The 17674-nt window shown below is 46.2% G+C and overlaps 1 protein-coding gene across 1 annotated transcript in view; it reads right to left on the bottom strand.

Annotated features, from left to right (window-relative positions):
• LOC142902189 (netrin receptor UNC5C-like) overlaps window positions 1-17674 on the bottom strand; it is a 151110-nt gene that overhangs the window by 34604 nt on the left and 98832 nt on the right. Inside the window, exon 5 of the mRNA XM_076047056.1 lies at window positions 1119-1299. Coding sequence (XP_075903171.1) covers window positions 1119-1299 — 181 coding nt within the window. The remainder of the gene's footprint in view (window positions 1-1118; window positions 1300-17674) is intronic.

The following is a 17674-nucleotide window of genomic DNA, read 5'->3' as shown; positions in this document are numbered from 1 at the left end:
CAATGTAGTACAGAAGGGAAAAATGTTGAGTGTGTGTGTGTGTGTGTGTGTGTAGCCTCAGCTATATGTCGTTTCCTCCTTCGCAAAATGTTTTCCGTCCTCTCGTGTCGGCCTGGTGTTTTGTAAAAGTGGAGGCTGCGAGATGTTGGAGTGTGTGTGTGTGTGTGTGTGTGTGTGTGAGGATGGCGGTATGAGGCTTTTTGTCCTCCTTGCAACAATCTCATTCCTCTCCTGACTTTGTAAAAGCAGAAAAGGAAGATTGTTGCCTGGAAAACAAACTGATGGTGTTCAGAGCTTCAGAGCTTCAGAGCCATTCAACAAAGTTTCCCGCTGTTGTTGTTGTTGTTTTGTTTTTTTATCCCATCCTCGCAGCTGTTACTGTGCCATATGCTGCACAATTGATTTGAGTCGGTGTAACTCTTGGCTGGAGAAACAAACACTTGGAAAGGCCGAGTGTTCTCAGTTTCAAACTTAAGGCTTGATTGGGGGTGTTTTTATTCATTAATTTATTTATTTTTCATATTTCTAAATTGGGTGAGGTCAAAGGGGAGTGGTGTGGAAAACATTGAGCCAATCACAAAGAGAGTGCTGGCACGGCGGCGAGGCTACATTTAAGATGGCAGGTGGAGGCTGATCAGACACGCTGTTGGACAGCGACTAGGGTGAGTGTTTACAGCAGTGCAACGAGCCCAAACACACAGGTAAACACAGAGTAAACAATGCACCTTCTTCAAACATCCATCCATCCATCCATCCATCCATCTTCAATCCCCTCTTCCTCCTACTCTCAGGGTGTAGGGGGTCTGCTGGAGCCTCTCCCAGCTGTCATAGGGTGAAGGCGGGGTGACACCCTGGACCAGTGGCCACTTTATCAGAGCCACATAGAGACAACAACCATTCACCCTCACACACACACCTACGGACAATCTAGAGTTTCCAATTCACCTCACATGCATGTTTTTGGAGTGTGGGAGGAAGCTGGAGAACCTGGACAGAACCCAGCAGACACAGAGATAACAGCAGTGCTAATCCAACCACTGCCCCACCATGTGGCTCCTTCTTGAAACACTGCCAGCTAATGTGATGAAAACAGAAAGAGATGAGAAGATCTGACTCACCGTAGACGATGACGGTGGCTGTGGTGCTCCTCCTCTTGGCCACAATGTTCTTGGCCACGCAGGTGTAGTTTGCCGTGTCGGACAGACGCGCCTGCTTGATGATGAGGTTGTGGTCGATGGTGATGTAGAAGTTCCTGTCCTCCGCCGGGTCGATGATCTCCTCGTTCTTCCACCACTCCACCTGCCGGGCGAAATGAGGGGAAAGAAAATGGAGGTCAGTGCTGAGGTCTGAGCGGCGTCTTTCTGTCCAGTGGAGACTGACTGGTCTCATCGTGGAGGTTTGTGGTTCCGAAAACAAGTTCAAGCAAACAAGCAGTTGGAAGTTCTGTTAGTTTTCTCTCTCTCTCTTCGCTGTGGTCATATTAGACGCTGTTTGCTGAGGGAAATGAGATGATCTCTATCTTGTTTTCACACATGATTCACCCTGGAGAGGAATAGCTGATAAAAGCAGAGACAAATAAAACCACATTAGTTGTTTTGTTGTTGCTTTCATCAGAAAGTGGCCATTTAAGATAAAGCAAGTACAAATCTGGGCGCATGCGATTGGGCTTCGTCATGCTGTTGTTTCTTAGATTAGGAATATAAATGAATACTTGGAATAGAGACAATTACCACGGACAACATGCTGAAGCTTGTGTACACATTTTCATCACTGTAAGTCTCCACAATGTGCAGCTACAACGTTATTCAGCCTTGACGACCACAACACAACGCTGGATGACCCGCAGGCCCACTAGATTTAACAAATGAATCAGTACACAATCTGATTAATCCAGCTTGATCAAAAACTTTATCTCAGTAATTATTTTTTGGTCTACCACTTTACATTCGCCACTAGCAGGATCACATGATCTTCACCTGTTATGGACTATGTTGTATTGTAGTTCAGCTGTTTCTTCACTCCTGCCTGTCAGCTTGTCGCTCAAGCACCTTCACAAGTTCATTCGTATTTTGTTTTTGCTGCGCTTACGTGCAATGTTTATCAAACTTGACATTGACCGGACACTTGGATTCATAGTCTGGACTTCTTCTTTTGAAAGCTTTCTTAAGTAAATAACAGCCTGGCATTTTTATTTTCCAGTGGATGTAAAATGACTTCAGCCACTATTCAAGGTAGTGAGAATATGTTTTCCAAATAGGACAGGAATGAACTTCCACGTGAAAGTTCACGCACTAACTCACAGGAATCATACAGCTGCTACAATAAATCTCTAGCTGACCCCTCGGAATATAGAGCCTTATGGACACAGCGCATTAAAAAGAAAAAAAGAAGGAGGAAAATGTCCTGAACACATGCTTTCACAAGGATCTTTGGAACAGCGGGAAACTCTCCTATTTACGAGTCTAATCACATTTCCTGAGTGCTGTATTTACTGGTCGAGAGCTCATAAATTGGGCCTGTCTCAGCTTTATAGGAGGCACATAAATGTCACAGCCGTGTTGTTTAATTCACATGGCTTAATTTCCCCCCTGCGCTCGCGTTAGGAAATGGAAATACGAGACGCGGAGGGAAAAAAGAGGGAATTCTGCCCCCCACCCACCACCACCTATTTTTGGTTACTGCGGCAGCTTTTGCTTTTGCGCTCTTCAGAGATTCAGCGGCCGGCGCTCTTTTGGCCGAGGGGCTCAGTGTAACTCCTGAATTTTCAATCTTAAGTGAGATGCTGTGTGACCTTTCAGTTTCCATTAGAAAGAAAAGGTTATACCTGAGGGGGGAAAAGACAAAAAAAAAAAAGACAAACACACACATACACAACACACACAACACACACACCCCTACGTATTTTATATATGAATCAATCAACTATGGCGCTCTCTGGCAAAATGCTGAAGAAATAAATCCTTCTGCTTTGATGACCGATAGAGAACCAAGTTCAATATCTGATTCATTTTAGTTTAGGATGAAAACTAAAGTTGTAAAATTCTTAGGTATCCATCTTATGAAACCCTACACCAAACCGTTTTCAGCCTGCCAGAATGAGGGCGGACCAACCGGCATCCAATCAGGACTCAAGAGACGGTGGATCTGGACCAGGTTCATCAAAAACAGGGAGTTACAGTAAACAACTGGTTCAGCGATGAGTGTGTGAAATCAATTTCTCATTCATCAAAACACTCGTTTTGTAGAGTAGATCGTGCGTAAGATGTGGTGCTTCATCAAATGTCACGTTATGAGAAGAAAGCGACGAGTGGCGACGACGACAACCTCTAAAAACAGCAGAAACATAGTTTGAGAGAGCGGTTTCGTCTTCATTTGAAAACAAAAAAGACTGGCAGCTATAAAAGGGCATGTTGAGAGTCAGTGCAGCGAGTTTCATCTCTCCCTCAGGGCTGAGAAAACAGACAGACAGACAGACAGACAGACAGCCAGCGGTGCTGTCAGCTTTCTTATCGACTTAACAGGATTTTTTAAAGTGAGTCGTCGTGCTGAGACTCTTCACCCCTGACCTGAGTTTGACCTTGTGGTGATCAAAGAGCACGATGAGAAGTCAGTGAGCCGCCGACCCGCCAGACAGCCACCATGAAGTGGTGGAAGATAAAAGAATTCTTTATCAAAAACTCTGACAAAAATCAGAACATGGACAATAAAACAGCTGAAGGAGCTCAATGGATGAGAAGGTTGTCCAGACTGTCCCTGTTCAGGAGTAGATTAGTGCTGATGAATGACACTACACGGCTGTGGATCCATTAGTGACTCTTTAACTGATTCAACTTGAAGTCAACTTTGGATTTGAGGCACATGTCACAGGAATCTAGTGTGTGTGTGTGTGTGTCTGTGAATACCTAAATAAAACCCCCAGAAACGAGACGAGTTGTTCATTATTCATAATTTGTTTTTCGCAACAACAGATGGTAAATTATTATAATAAAAGGGAGTTTCTTATTTATTTTTGGTTTCACTTCTAAGCAACTTGGTGGCATGAAAGCTCATAATAATAATAGCAATAATAATAATAATAATATTATTATTATTATTATTATTATTATTATTATTATTATTGCTATTATTATTATTATTATTATTATTATTATTATTATAATTATTATTATTATTATCATTATTATTAATAATAATAATAATAATAATAATAATAATAATAATAATAATAATAATAATCAAAAGCACATTAAGACGAAACAAGCTGCCTTCCATCCAAATCCTGGATCCCTCATCACACGACCTTGGCACAAAACGGATGAAAAGGTCCTACAATTCACATCCGATAGTGCGATAGTGAGCCACTGAGTGAGAGAGATGGAGAGATAGAGAGAGCGAGAGTGTTCTTTATTTTGGGGGATTTTTTTTGTTTTGTAAGGGATCAACACAAAGTCAGACTCAGAATCTCCTAAACCAACAGCCTGACTGGATTGAACAGGAGGAATTCAAGGTTGCATTTCCAGCTTGGACCTGGTGGAGAACTCCATGGTTCCACTGGACAAAATATAAAGAATTTCAAATCAAAACTGGGCATATAAAAAAACAAAAACAAAACAAAACAAAAAATACGACTGAGCTTGATGGAACTTTGAGTTATTATTACTATTTTTAAATAATACAGCACCCGCCCACACACCCCTCCCCCGTCTGGTGTTCAGCAGTGAAACTCCAGCAGAAGACAAACTACGAGCTCCTTCCAGGGGAGATCAGTCTTGTGCGTTCCAGCGGCAGTGGTGATTCATCACAGCACTCGTCTCTAATGGGGAGGGAGGATTCTTCTTCTTCTTCTTCTTTTTCTTGCACAGCCAGACCCCCCTACCCATGCTCCTCTTCCTCTTCCTCCTCCTCCTCCTCCTCTGTTCCTATAGCAAGAACATTTCCGACCCTCTTTTTCTTTCTTTCTTGTTTGATGAGCGAGGTGTCGGGTAGGGATGGAATTATCATGAAGACCGTCACATGACGCACGTCGCCTGCCGCTCACTAACCCGCCTACAGACCAGGAGGATGAATCACTGCGGGGGCTCTGTAGCTCCACTAGGCTGCGCTCTCGCTGTCACCTGGATCAGCTCACTAATCAGAGGGATGATCCTCGGCGACAGAGCGCTTCATAAAACCTGCGTGACTCACTCAGGTGTGACTGGTGGTTGAACATGTTTGATTTCCTCGCTGCTGGTCTAACCAAACTTTCCCACAATGTTTTGAAAATGTAATGTTGTTGTAACTGAATGAAGTTCATTGTGTCTTCATAAGGTATATAGCATTATTAACGCTAACAACAATAATAATAATGATGATTATAATGCAAAGTTGTTGTGTGAGCAGTAGATCTTGTGTGTTTTTGTTGTCTCTGCTCCAGGTTTCTTCCCAAAACAGGGGAGTTTGCCCTGGCCACTGTCGCCCCCTGCTGCTCTGGAGGCTCAGTTGGTTTTCCTCTGATTGTACTGAGAAGCTTTGAGACGCCTCTGGTTGTGATTTAGAGGTGAATGAAGAAAAGTTGATTGATTGATTGACTGACTGATTGATTGTTGTTGTTGTTTTAATCTGTCGCTGCGTCTCGACTCCCACGTGAGGCTCATAGCGGCCTCGGCGGCCCTGCGAGGCGCCGGCTGCACTCCACATTTATCACAGACCCTCCCCTCTCCTCCCTCAGATCTTGCATTATTGCGCCTGACGGCTCACCGCTCGGCCAGTTGTCTCACACCTCCCTGCCGAGATTTACGCCGTGTTTCCTCTACGAGCTGCGCTCCGACGGAGATGCTCGGCGAAGGCTTAAGTGAGTTAATACTCTCTGGGAGCGAACACCTCTGTTAGAGTCTCACCTGGCTTTTTACCTCTGGAGGTGGGCGAGCGAGCCTTTGTTCCACCGCCAGAGCGAGAGAGAGTGAGAGAGGGAGAGAGAGATGCATATCTGAAATGATACATGAGGCCTCCCCACTCTTGCCGTACTGCACTGCGAAGACGCCGACTCCCGCCTTTCAATTCACTGCTCTTTAACTCGGAAGCTGCCGATAAAAAAAATGGCGCAAATGTGCTTTTATCTGCGTTCTGTGTGGGTGGGAGGGAGATAGGGGGGTGGACGTGACGGTTGGTGGACTGCAAAAAGTTAAAAGAAATATCTGAGGGTAAATTAGCGTGGGCGCCATCGCTGGTCGAGCACAAAGCAAAGACTGAACAAAGCAGGTTGAAGAGACAAGGCTTTAATCCTTCTGACGAGACGAGGTCTCATTGTCTTCAGTCTGCGGCAGCAAGGAGGCGCTGCTGAGCTCCTGACGCTGACATTAGACGGTTGAAACAGAGGGCAGCCGCCTTTAAATCTTCACGCAGGAGCGTTTGATGCTGTTCATTTACTGGCCTTTGTTTTATCTGTGTGTGTGTGTGTGTGTGTGTGTGTGTGTGTGTGTGTGTGTGTGTGTGTGTGTGTGTGTGTGAGAGTGTGTGTGTGTGTGTGTTGGGGGATGGGTTTTGCTGGGACTGTCGGTTTAATGGCCATAAAAGTTTTATATACTTTTTTTTAACTTAATTTTCTAAATGACAAAATTGACCAATGAAGTGAGGGCTCAAGGTCAAAGGTCACCCCTACCCTCTCTGATGGACCAGCTGTGGCTAATGATGATGCAGCAGCACCATCAGCAGCAGCTCTCTGGGTTCTGAGCTGCTCCAGCTGTTGGAGTTTCTCACAGCGACAGACTGGATTTTTACGAGATGCTGCTGTTTGCAACTCATCTTCGTCTTGGGCCTCCGGCTGGTTCACCGTTTAGCAGTGCTATTTTTTATTTTCGTCACATCAGCTTGTCTACTGTGACAGTAATGATTGTCACTGGCAGACTCACCAGCATCGCTTTTATTAGAGAAACGTTTCACTGTTTGTTAATCGGCCAATCACAGCGACTCACTGCATTCAAGTGTATGCAGTCGGACTTCAACGTCATTGTGTCGGGGGGAAGACTGCTAAAGAAGAGGTCAGAGTGACTGTGAATGTGGTTTGATGGTTGATCTACAGGGGTTCTCAGAACATCAGCAACACCTACAGGGTTTCCAGAGAACAGGAACCCGAAAACAAACAAACAAACAACAACATAAAAAACAAACAAACAAAAAATATATATATATATGTATATATATATGAACACTATATAGTCTATGGATAAGATTAGACAGACAGACAAACAGACAGACAGACGGGCAGGCATAGTCTCTGGCCTAATATACAGGCTGCACACGATGTGTCTCACTCATTAGTGCTGGTCGGCACCTGGAGAGCCGTCAGTGTGATGGGCCTGGTTCCATTATCAGACGCTCACACACGCACTTCTGCTCACAAGGACATATTAACAGAACCACACACACACACACACACACACACACACACACACACACACACACACACACACACACACACAGCAACATGCCAACTCAGTCCTCCAGAGCAACAGACGATCCAGTCAGCAGAAAATAAACCAGGAGGGAGAAGAACGGAGGGAGGGATGGATGGATGGATGGGTGGAGTTGAAAGCAGCAGAGGAGGAAACAAAAGGAAGCGGCAGCGGCGAGAGGGTACACTACAAACTGGCACCACTAGGTGGCAGCAGGGGTGAGAGGGTGCAGGAGAAACTGCCACCACTAGGGGGCAGCAGGGGTGGTGGTGTGTTTGTATGCTTGATGGTAGCAAACACACGGTCAGTATCCTCCTAATGTAGCTAAGTAGAAAAGTAATCAAACTACTTAGTTGATGAAGGCCATTAATGGCTCATCAACACGCTGCAAAGTCATATTCAAGGAGAGAGAGGAATAGAAATTTAATCCAACAACACACACTCTGAGAGTTTGTGTGTGTGCGCGCGCGTGTGCGCGTGCGTGTGTTGCTGTTAGACAAAACAATTAGCTGCTGATGACAGGAGGAACAAAAGGTCTTTTCACATAATTACAAGAGTCACAGTCTGGTTTTGTTAATGACACAAAACAAACAAACAAATTCCCTGAACTTTAGAAAGGTGTCAAACTACATGGCCAATGTTCCTGGACGTCCTCAAACGCAGCGGAGTGAGAAGTGATCCCTCCTGCTGGCTGTCTCTGCTGCAGAGAGTGAGGCTGTCCTCAGCAGTGAACTGCTCGACCTACTCCGACATTCTGCTTACAGTCTGAAGAGCTGGAAGATCTTTAACGAAGCAGCACAACTCCAACACACATCCAGCAGGTAGCACAGCAGTGGGTTAGCACACACAGGGAGAGACCCAGCACAGCTGATGGTGTGAGGACCTCTGAGCTGCCCGCTGAGAAAAGACAACGAAACACACAGCTCTCTGAAACCTCAACCCTGGGGAATTCACAACACTGGTGTTATCATTTCTGATGGAGCCCCTGATGAACACCTCCTCCTTCCCCCAACATCCATCATGGTCCTGACCTTCACCCAGTCCCAGACTGGAGCTCCAGCCATCAGAGTGAACAACACCACAAGAACCACTGCTTCACTACAGAGTCAACGCAACGTCAGTAACGACAACAAACAAAGTTGTGACTGGAATAAAGCAACAGCATCACTCAGGGAAGAGGGACCCTGTGGACTGAATTACTGCTGCTGTTACTACTGCTGCTGCTGTTACTGTTACTGATCCTGCTGCTGCTGTTGCTGTTGCTGCTGTTACTGATGCTGCTGCTGCTGCTCCTGCTGCTGTTACTGATGCTGCTGCTGTTACTGATGCTGCTGTTACTGTTACTGCTGCTGCTGTTACTGTTACTGATGCTGCTGTTACTGTTACTGATGCTGCTGCTGCTGCTGCTGCTGTTGCTGTTGCTGCTGTTACTGATGCTGCTGCTGCTGCTCCTGCTGCTGTTACTGATGCTGCTGCTGTTACTGATGCTGCTGTTACTGTTACTGCTGCTGCTGTTACTGTTACTGATGCTGCTGTTACTGTTACTGATGCTGCTGCTGCTGCTGTTGCTGCTGTTACTGATGCTGCTGCTGCTGCTCCTGCTGCTGTTACTGATGCTGCTGCTGTTACTGATGCTGCTGTTACTGTTACTGATGCTGCTGTTACTGTTACTGCTGCTGCTGTTACTGTTACTGCTGCTGCTGCTGCTGTTGCTGTTGCTGCTGTTACTGATGCTGCTGCTGCTGCTGCTCCTGCTGCTGTTACTGTTACTGTTACTGATGCTGCTGTTACTGATGCTGCTGCTGTTACTCCTACTGGGCACTACACGCCTGGACAGACTGTGCAGGTTAATTTAAGGTCACAATAGACACGTGTGCACATGGGTGGCTGAAATTGCCTCTGTGTGTGTGTGTGTGTGTGTGTGTGTGTGTGTGAGAGAGACGGCGCCAACATGGGATTTCCGAGCCTCTGACAGCTTAATTAACTGGATCCAGTCGAGTGACATAAAGATCCAATTAACACGGTGACAGAACTGGGTCGAGATCGTCCCACATCCACGTCCTGAAAGTAATTTTTGGTAAGAAGATGAAGGAGGAGGAGCAGCAGCAGCAGCAAGCGTCATCTTTGGCCTCTTTATTGATTTCACAGCAAAAATCAACACAAAAACAGTTGTCTGCCAGTTGTGCGCCTGCTGTGTTTATCTTCAGGATCATCTGTGATGCTGCTGCAGCTTTCAATGACTTATTTATGTTTTTCATTCACACCATTCAATTAATAGACCGACACAGACAAGACATTTTAAAGTGTCTCTGTTTTCTTAAATGAACTCTGCACTCTTGAATAACAACATCCGTAAGTCATCAAACTAAAACAAAAAACAAAACAATGAATTAAATGATTCAGAAGTTGTGTGTATAACAGGAGCTTTCAAAGTCTTTTACAGTTACAAACACGGATGTGTATAAACTAGTGCAGACATCAGGCCTGTTTGTGTATTTGATTTAAATCAGTCCTGCGGGGGAAGAAATCAGTCCATGATAATTATGTCAAATTGCCAAATATTGATTCAGGGCTGTGCCTGTTTCATAAGGATTACAGTAAAGAAACTGTGGACAGTCTTTGAAAGAGTTTTGCACGCCAAGGAAAGTCGTCCGGTGTGAATCAAACATGTGAGATAAAAAAACATACATTTTTTTTTAGCCCTCCGACTCCCACAGTGCACCCAGAGCGCACCCCACCCCATCCCTCAGGTGTCCTGCTCAGACAGAAGTGGGCCACCACAGGACACCAGAGGAGGCTGAGAGAGAAAAGACCCTCGAGTCTCATTTCCATTGCAGCCATGTGGCGGCGGCGGCGATGGCGGCCCTGCGCTCTGTGATGCATGGCGAGCGCAGTGTATGGCGCCCGAGACACCCCAGGGTTTCATTTACCTGCTGCTACTTTAAGCAGCTTTTTTGAAAGCCCCAATGGAAATGATACCAATACCAAATAATACAGATAATATTCTGGACTGTTTCTGGATTCATTGTCAAATATTGCACTGATGGTTTCTAAAACCTTGTTGATTGTTGCTTCTGCGCAACCGACAGTATCTGCACATCTGCTCTTGTTTGGTTGTTTGTATATAGATTGACTTGAATGTTTCTTGTAATTACTGTATAGTTTATTTTTTGCATTGTTTTTATTGCTGCAACAGTGTCATTTCCCAATTTGGGATCAATAAAGTACATCTATTCTATTCTAATCTTTTCTAAATTGTCACTTGGTCATTCTGTTGCAGCAGCTGCTCGTATAATATCTACATGAAGTTCAGAAAGGACAAAAAAGGAAGCGACGAAGCCTCAAGGAGAGGAAAAACAAAACAAAACTAATCTAAACTGGGCAAACAAGTGGAGGGAGGTGAAGAGGAGGAGGAGAAACAAGGGAGCTGCTAAAGGAGGCCACAGATGTGCTGGACGGCTTCTCTGGGGTTCACACGTGCACGCACAGCTGCGCACGCACGCACACACGCACACAAGCGTAATCCCTCGGAGGTTTAACGCAGGTGCAGATGCTTCACAATGATCTATTAGAGTCGACCTCTCGTGTCAACATCCGAGAGTGCAGGAGAGACGCTGGCAGATGGATGGAGAACAATCTGGTGAGAGGGCTTCAGTTGGAGGAAAAGCATGGAGGGAGGAGAGAGAGAAACAGAGAGAGAGAGGGGGGGGGAGGGTAGAGATGTGGGTGATCCATTAAAAGTAACCCGACAGTGTCAACATCATCGGGTGGAGGAGAAGCTGGGGGGTGGGGAGGGTGGGGGAGAGGACAAACGCAAAGGTAATGAGGAGGTGAGGGAGGCAGGAGGTGGAGGCTGAGGGGGAGGGGACACAGGGATTCTGGAAATTTTCCACGCTGTGTCAACAATTGGAGGAAGAAAAATGGACGGAGGGGACGAGGAAATGAAAGAAGTGAAGGAAGGACAGAGTGTGTGGGGGAGCAAATGCAAATAGAGATGGTGAAAAGAAGGAAGAGGAAATTAAGCAAAGGTAGCAGGAAGTCAGACAGAGACAGACAGAGGAAGAGTGAGAAAGAGAGAGAGAAAGAGAGAGAAAGAGAGAGAGGATATTTTTCCCGGGGGAAGTGGTGTTCAAGCTTGAAATGTGTGCTTGTTCACAAGCGAGAGGCAGAAAAATCCATCAGTATCTCCGGCTAGCAGCGCTACCAAACACTGGTGCATAATGTAGAAGGCTGAGGGAGCACTGAGGAGAAGTGAGGAGGAGTATGGTGGAGTGAGAAGGAGTGAGGCAGAGTGATGAGGACTGAGGAGGAGTGAGGTGGAGTAAGGTGGAGTGAGGAGGAGTGATGAGGAGTGATGAGGAGTGAGGCAGAGTGATGAGGATTGAGGAGGAGTGAGGTGGAGTAAGGTGGAGTGAGGAGGAGTGAGGTGGAGTGCCTCTTCCACAAAGGGATGGTGTGGGAATGAGGGGTGGGAATGTTGTGTGATCCATGTGAACGGGAAGAGGAGGCGGAAAAGTCCAGAAGAGACCAGAGTTTTAAAACAAATGCTTGTTTGTTTCTTTCAACTTTGTTAAGATCTGTCATGGTGCAAGACGGGTTGTTGTGTAAAAGCAGCTATTCTTCATGGGCCATATCAATGGCACAGTTCACTCAAAATGAGAGGCCGACTTTCAGTGACAAGCTTCTTCCAAACACTAACACAGTGGAAATAACTAACGTTTCTGGTGCAAAAAAACTGCATTGACGTCCCAGCTTTGTCACCGGAAGACGAGTGAGCAGGTGAGAGTGGATAGACGGATGAATACAGGTCGGTTGAGGAAAAATGAGCCATGAAGCTGCATGAACATCCACTGAGAACGAGACCTTTGACTCTACGGTTGTGCTGAGTGACGTCACAGTTGCTGGGTGACGTCTTGCGGCGCGATGTTCGACGGAGGAGAAAAATTCAACCCACAAACACAAACAGAGACGACAGTTTGGGGTCAAAGCGCTAAAAATGGGACCCCAAGCTGAAAACTTACAGGGGTGAGGAGGGGGAGGGGAGGGTATGGGGTGATGTGAGGGTTTGGGGGTGGGGGGGGGGGGTGGAGGTCCAGGCTGACAGACACTGAGTGGCCTACTAACAACCAACAGCAGCTCTGGGGAAACACTTTGCACTTGTGACGGAGGAACAGAAAGTGGGGAAATGACGAGATCAAGCCTCTCTCTCTCTCTCTCTCTCTCCCCCTCTCTCTCTCTCTCTCCCTCTCCCTCAGCTCCCTGAGCTCGACCAGCGATCCCGACTAATCTTCCAGGCCTCCGTGTCAGGAGCCGTTATTTGTTCTGGCTGCTTCTTCGCCAGCGCCGCAGATTAGAGACGGAGGCCCGGTAAGATATGATGAAATTGATGAAAGCCTTTGCAAAACGAGCGGGCAGCAGAGAGAGAGAGAGGAGGGGAGGGGAGGGGAGGGAAGTGAGAAATGTGCTCGATTTGTTCCTTTACTTATTTGAAGCGTAACAGACATTTAACAGCCAACTCGGAAAAAATTAATTCATACCCTGCAATAATTTAAACTTCTTGGGGACAGAATTCTTTTTAGTTACACACACACACACACACACACACACACACACACACACACACACACACACACAGACAAATCGTGCAGCCACATTGACGTCCGGCGTGGCTGAAATGACAACATCAATGTAAAGCTCCAGACTGGAGGAGAGAACAGCTGCTTTCAGGGCCACTTCATGCAGAGGACTTCAACCCCCCCTGACCCCCTCTCCCTCTTTGCTGTGAGTCAGTGTCAGGATTGATTGACAGCTTGTTAAATTATGGAGCAGTCCTGCGACTGGCTGGAGGTCAGCACTGCAGAAGCTCCCAGCAGCTCCTGGACGTCAGTTTCTGTCTGTTGCTCCTCGGGAAGGTGAAAGTTTCCGCGTTTCCTGCTGAACGTCGGCAGCGGTAACACCAGCAGGGTTCTCCACAGAGCACAGTCCGAAAAATCATAACATAAAATCCATCCATATATCCATCCATCCATATTCAACCCCATCTTCCATCTGCTCTCAGGGTGTCAGGGATCTGCTGGGGCCTCTCCCAGCTGTCATAGGGTGAAGGCAGGGTGACACCAGACACATGGAGAACATGGCGAGAACCCAGCAGACACAGGGAGAACATGCAAACTACCACACAGAAATACCCCAGAAGACCCCGGGAATCGAACCCACAACCTTCTCGCAGTGAGACGACAGTGTTAATCTGAGCACTGCACCGCCGTGTTGCCACGTAAAATAAGATATAAAATAAAAAAGAAAAGGGGGGGAAAGCAGCAGTTGTATGGCGGAAATGCCTTGTTGATGGCAGGGGTCAGGGGTCAACAGGAAGTGGGACCACCGCTGGCTACGACCAACACTAAGCTCTCTGAACGTCACGATGCCTCTTGGCCTGAAGCCGAGCGGAAGCTGCCGCTGGTCCAAGTTCCCAGTGGGCCACAGAGAACCTGAACCTGGAGGTGTGAAGATTCTGATGGAGGCCAGAACACCCGGTTGGACACAGAACTGACAGAAGAGCCTCGTCTATAAAACACACATCTGGCGAACCCCCAAATTCAATTAGCAGCGTTGGCTGTGCCAGTTACACACATGCACGCTAAAGCCATCAGGAGTTTTATGACAGATAATTGTACATGCACAGGCATTTACGCAAACTCAGTGCGTGCATGTGTGTGTGTGTGTGTGTGTGTGTGTGTGTGTGTGTGTGTGTTCATGTTGCATCTGGCGTGCAGCGCAGTGTAGGAGTCGACTCTCCAGAATCATTAGAGCGTGAAGAGGCTGAGCTGATTGGGGCCGCGCTAATCCTTCTAATTGACTCTCCAGCGTTATTAAAACCAGCCAGTAACAATCAGCTCTGGTGTTATTAGCCGGGTCAGCACCACTGGCCCAACTGGCCCAGGCCTCCCTGCTCGTCACGGTTCTGCTACTTTTTTTTTGTTCACGCATTCGTGTTAAGAGGGAAAACATAGAGTGACGGGAACAACAGTGATGAAACAAACAACAAAAAACATTGATTTTAGGAACTGCAGGCAATTTCTCAGAACAAACTGTGGCAGCAGGCAGTCGTGTGTGCATGTGAGTCTGAAAAAACTCCAACAACTAAGAAACAAAAAATAAATAAGAATAAAACAATAAAAAGCAGCATGGCAGCCTCCTCTGTGTGAGTGGCTACCCAAAGCGAAGTGGCTTCATTGCCGTTAAACAATGATGAATTAATAGATAAAGAAATGGACATTGTGTCCAACGAAACTGCAAGTTCAGAATCAATGTTCAGTCCATAGTTGCCACTTTTGGCTGAGTTGGATTCCAACGCGTCAGAGTCAACATTGAACACTTTTTCTCATGAAATCCCAACCTTGGAGGACAAACTTTGGATTTCACTGCTGTATTCTCCAGTGAAACACAGCACTGAAAACAACAACTGCTGGATTGACTTGGAAGAGTTGCTGTGTGTGCAGCGCTCGTCATGTTAACTCACTGTGTCAATGGGAGTTTTGCATGTTGCGTGCATGCATGTCGTGCATGCAGCTTTTTGCCAGCTAGCGTTAGCTCAGCAGCGGCTGTCAGTCACTGAGCCCTTTGTTTGGATCCTTTTTGTGTGTGTTGACATTTTGTGTCCGTCGGATTGAAGGAAAGTGGAGGGATGGAGCTCAGATTTGCAGAGCGCTGCTCCGTGATCCGCCATGCTACCCGCTAGCTAAGCCGCCCCATCGCCGCCCTGTGAAGAAGGTCCACGAAGCATTCATTCGCAAATATAAGTGACGCTTCCAACACAACCTCCACGGTTGTGGCAAGGTCGCATTCCAGCAGCCCACGGCCCAATATCTCAGAGAGAGAGACTTATTAATATCCATATTAATAATTGTGCTGGTGAAATCAGCGCCGCATCAATACTGACACCAACTTCCCAGGAGCCATACTTTCATCAGGCTGCCAGTAGACGGCTTCCCAACCAGTTCTGCACTGACTGACTGGATGGATGACTGGCTGGCTGGCGGTGACCTGCTTTACCGACTCGCTGCAGATTATTTAACAGAGAAGTTATGCAAGAGTAAAAAAGCAATTAATGCTCAGCAATAATTCAAAGCTTATTAAACTTTTTAAATCTTAACCCCCTAGATGAGGAATTTACCGTCCCGAGGCTTTGAGCTCATATCATCTCCCGCCTGGAGGACCATCTACAGGTTCCAACTCCATCATCAAGCCTCTAATGTTTCCCAAGGCTGGTGGCAGGATGAGGAATTTATTGTGGAAACAGACTGTTTGTCTTTATATGTGTGTATATATATAGATATATTTCCAATATTCACACACACACACACACACACACACACACACACACACACACACACACACACACACACACACACACACACGAACAAACATGACTTTGAAAAAAAAAAAACCAACAACCTCCCAACAAGCTCTTAAAGTTGACAAGAAGAGCACAGAGATGGTTGTTTGACACGGTGGCACCTCGTGTCAAAACAGCTCCTTCATTCATCCGTGACAACACTGTCAGCAGCGCCGAAGGGCCGCTGCTGCCTGACAACGCAGCCATGTCACCATCAATCCACGACTTTGTCTACCAAACTGTGTCGAGAAAAGACAGGAGGAGGAGGAGGAGGAGTGAGAGAGGCAGCCACGGTGACAGCAAGAGATGAGGGAGACAATAAGACCAGCAGGGAGAAACAAAACCTGAGCCGCAGTCGAAAGAGGGGAAAAAAATGTGAGGAATATGAAAGAGACAGACATCAATGGGAGATGGAAGGCCTGAAGGAAGCAGACGCAAAGAGAAACCGTCCTGAAGTTTTACTTCGGGATGAGACTAAATAAAAAGTGTGGAAAACAGTCAACAAATCCAATGTTGAAATGAGGCAAGACAGAGAAAGAAGAAGAAGAAGACAGAGAAAGAAGAAGAAGAAGAAGAAGAAGAAGAAGAAGAAGAAGAAGAAGATTTTTTGATTTTTGAAAAAAAACATTTATTTGCCACTCTCATTTCCATTCAATCAATCAAACTAAATAAATAAATAAATAATTTTCTTGTTGTTTTTTACACAAGCACGTCGCTAAAAAATAGTTCCCCCTCTGTCACTGCACACAATGCACTGTTAAAAGTCCACATGTCACAGAAGAAGAAGAAAGAAGAAGGCATCAACATTTCAACAGTGACACATTGAACCATCCAGTGTCGACGCCAACGGTCTTTATCTCTGAGCCTCTTTCTCGGGAGTCAAGAAGCCACTCGCCCCTCAGCAGAGGAAACACGCAATGGAACTGCAGCTCAGTCCACCAGCCTGAGTCTGTTTCTGAGGGGGAAATACAGTCATGCCAGCGTGGAGACAAAACACAGCTGGTGGATCTCAAACTAAAAATACTGGAATCTGTTTGTGGAAGGAACCGAGGATCTATTTCTAAATTTTCCTAAACAATCATCCTGGCTTCTCCTTCCAACAAACAGCAGCGCCTGGAATTAACTGAACAACATAACAACACTGCACCATCAAGAGTTGGTCATCACAGGTGTGTTTAGCCCTCTGTTTACAGCCTTCTGCTAAAATTGATGCTAAACCTATGCTTCGTTGGTGAAGACAATCTTTCAATTAGACAAAAAAAAATGATTCCAAAATTATTGGGCAGAAAAACATTATTTGCCATTAACCATTTTTATCTCATAATTTGACCCTTAATAGTTCTACTTAAATTTCATTGTGTATAATTGCAAAGACAGGAGAGGTGGTGGTGATGGTGGTGGGTGGGGGTGGTGTTTAAGTGGAGGTAATGAGAAGCTTCCCTCTCTGACTTCTGATTGATGGTTTCTCCAAACGGCGCCGACAGCCAGCCAGCCAATGGGCTGTGAGACTTCAAGCGTTTGCAGTCGGCAGAAAATAGAACAACTTTTCCCACTTGATGGGGAAGCCAAGGCAAAAAAAAAAACAACAAAAACGGTTCCCGGCATTTTTTTTTCTCTGTTTTTTTAAGAAACGGTTCCCTGCTATGATGGGCGAGCTGAGCATCTGTCCTACAAACAGGCGGCGACAGAGCCATGAAAGAGAAGCCACTTCTATAGAGACGTCTGTCTGAGAGCGGCACAGTATTTGTAACGACACACATGCTTTGCCGGCTTCAGAGTGAGACTTGACCGAGTCCTGGCTGACGACTGGACAAAAAGTCTCTGGGGACAAATCGAGACAGAAAAGAAA

This window comes from Nelusetta ayraudi, unplaced genomic scaffold (genome assembly GCF_046127955.1).
Source record: "Nelusetta ayraudi isolate G7.1 ecotype Tasmania unplaced genomic scaffold, CSIRO-AGI_Nayr_v1 ptg000092l, whole genome shotgun sequence".
In the NCBI taxonomy this organism is placed as follows: domain Eukaryota; kingdom Metazoa; phylum Chordata; class Actinopteri; order Tetraodontiformes; family Monacanthidae; genus Nelusetta; species Nelusetta ayraudi.
Note: the sequence above shows the minus strand (reverse complement) of the source record. Positions and strands in the feature narration are given on the sequence as shown.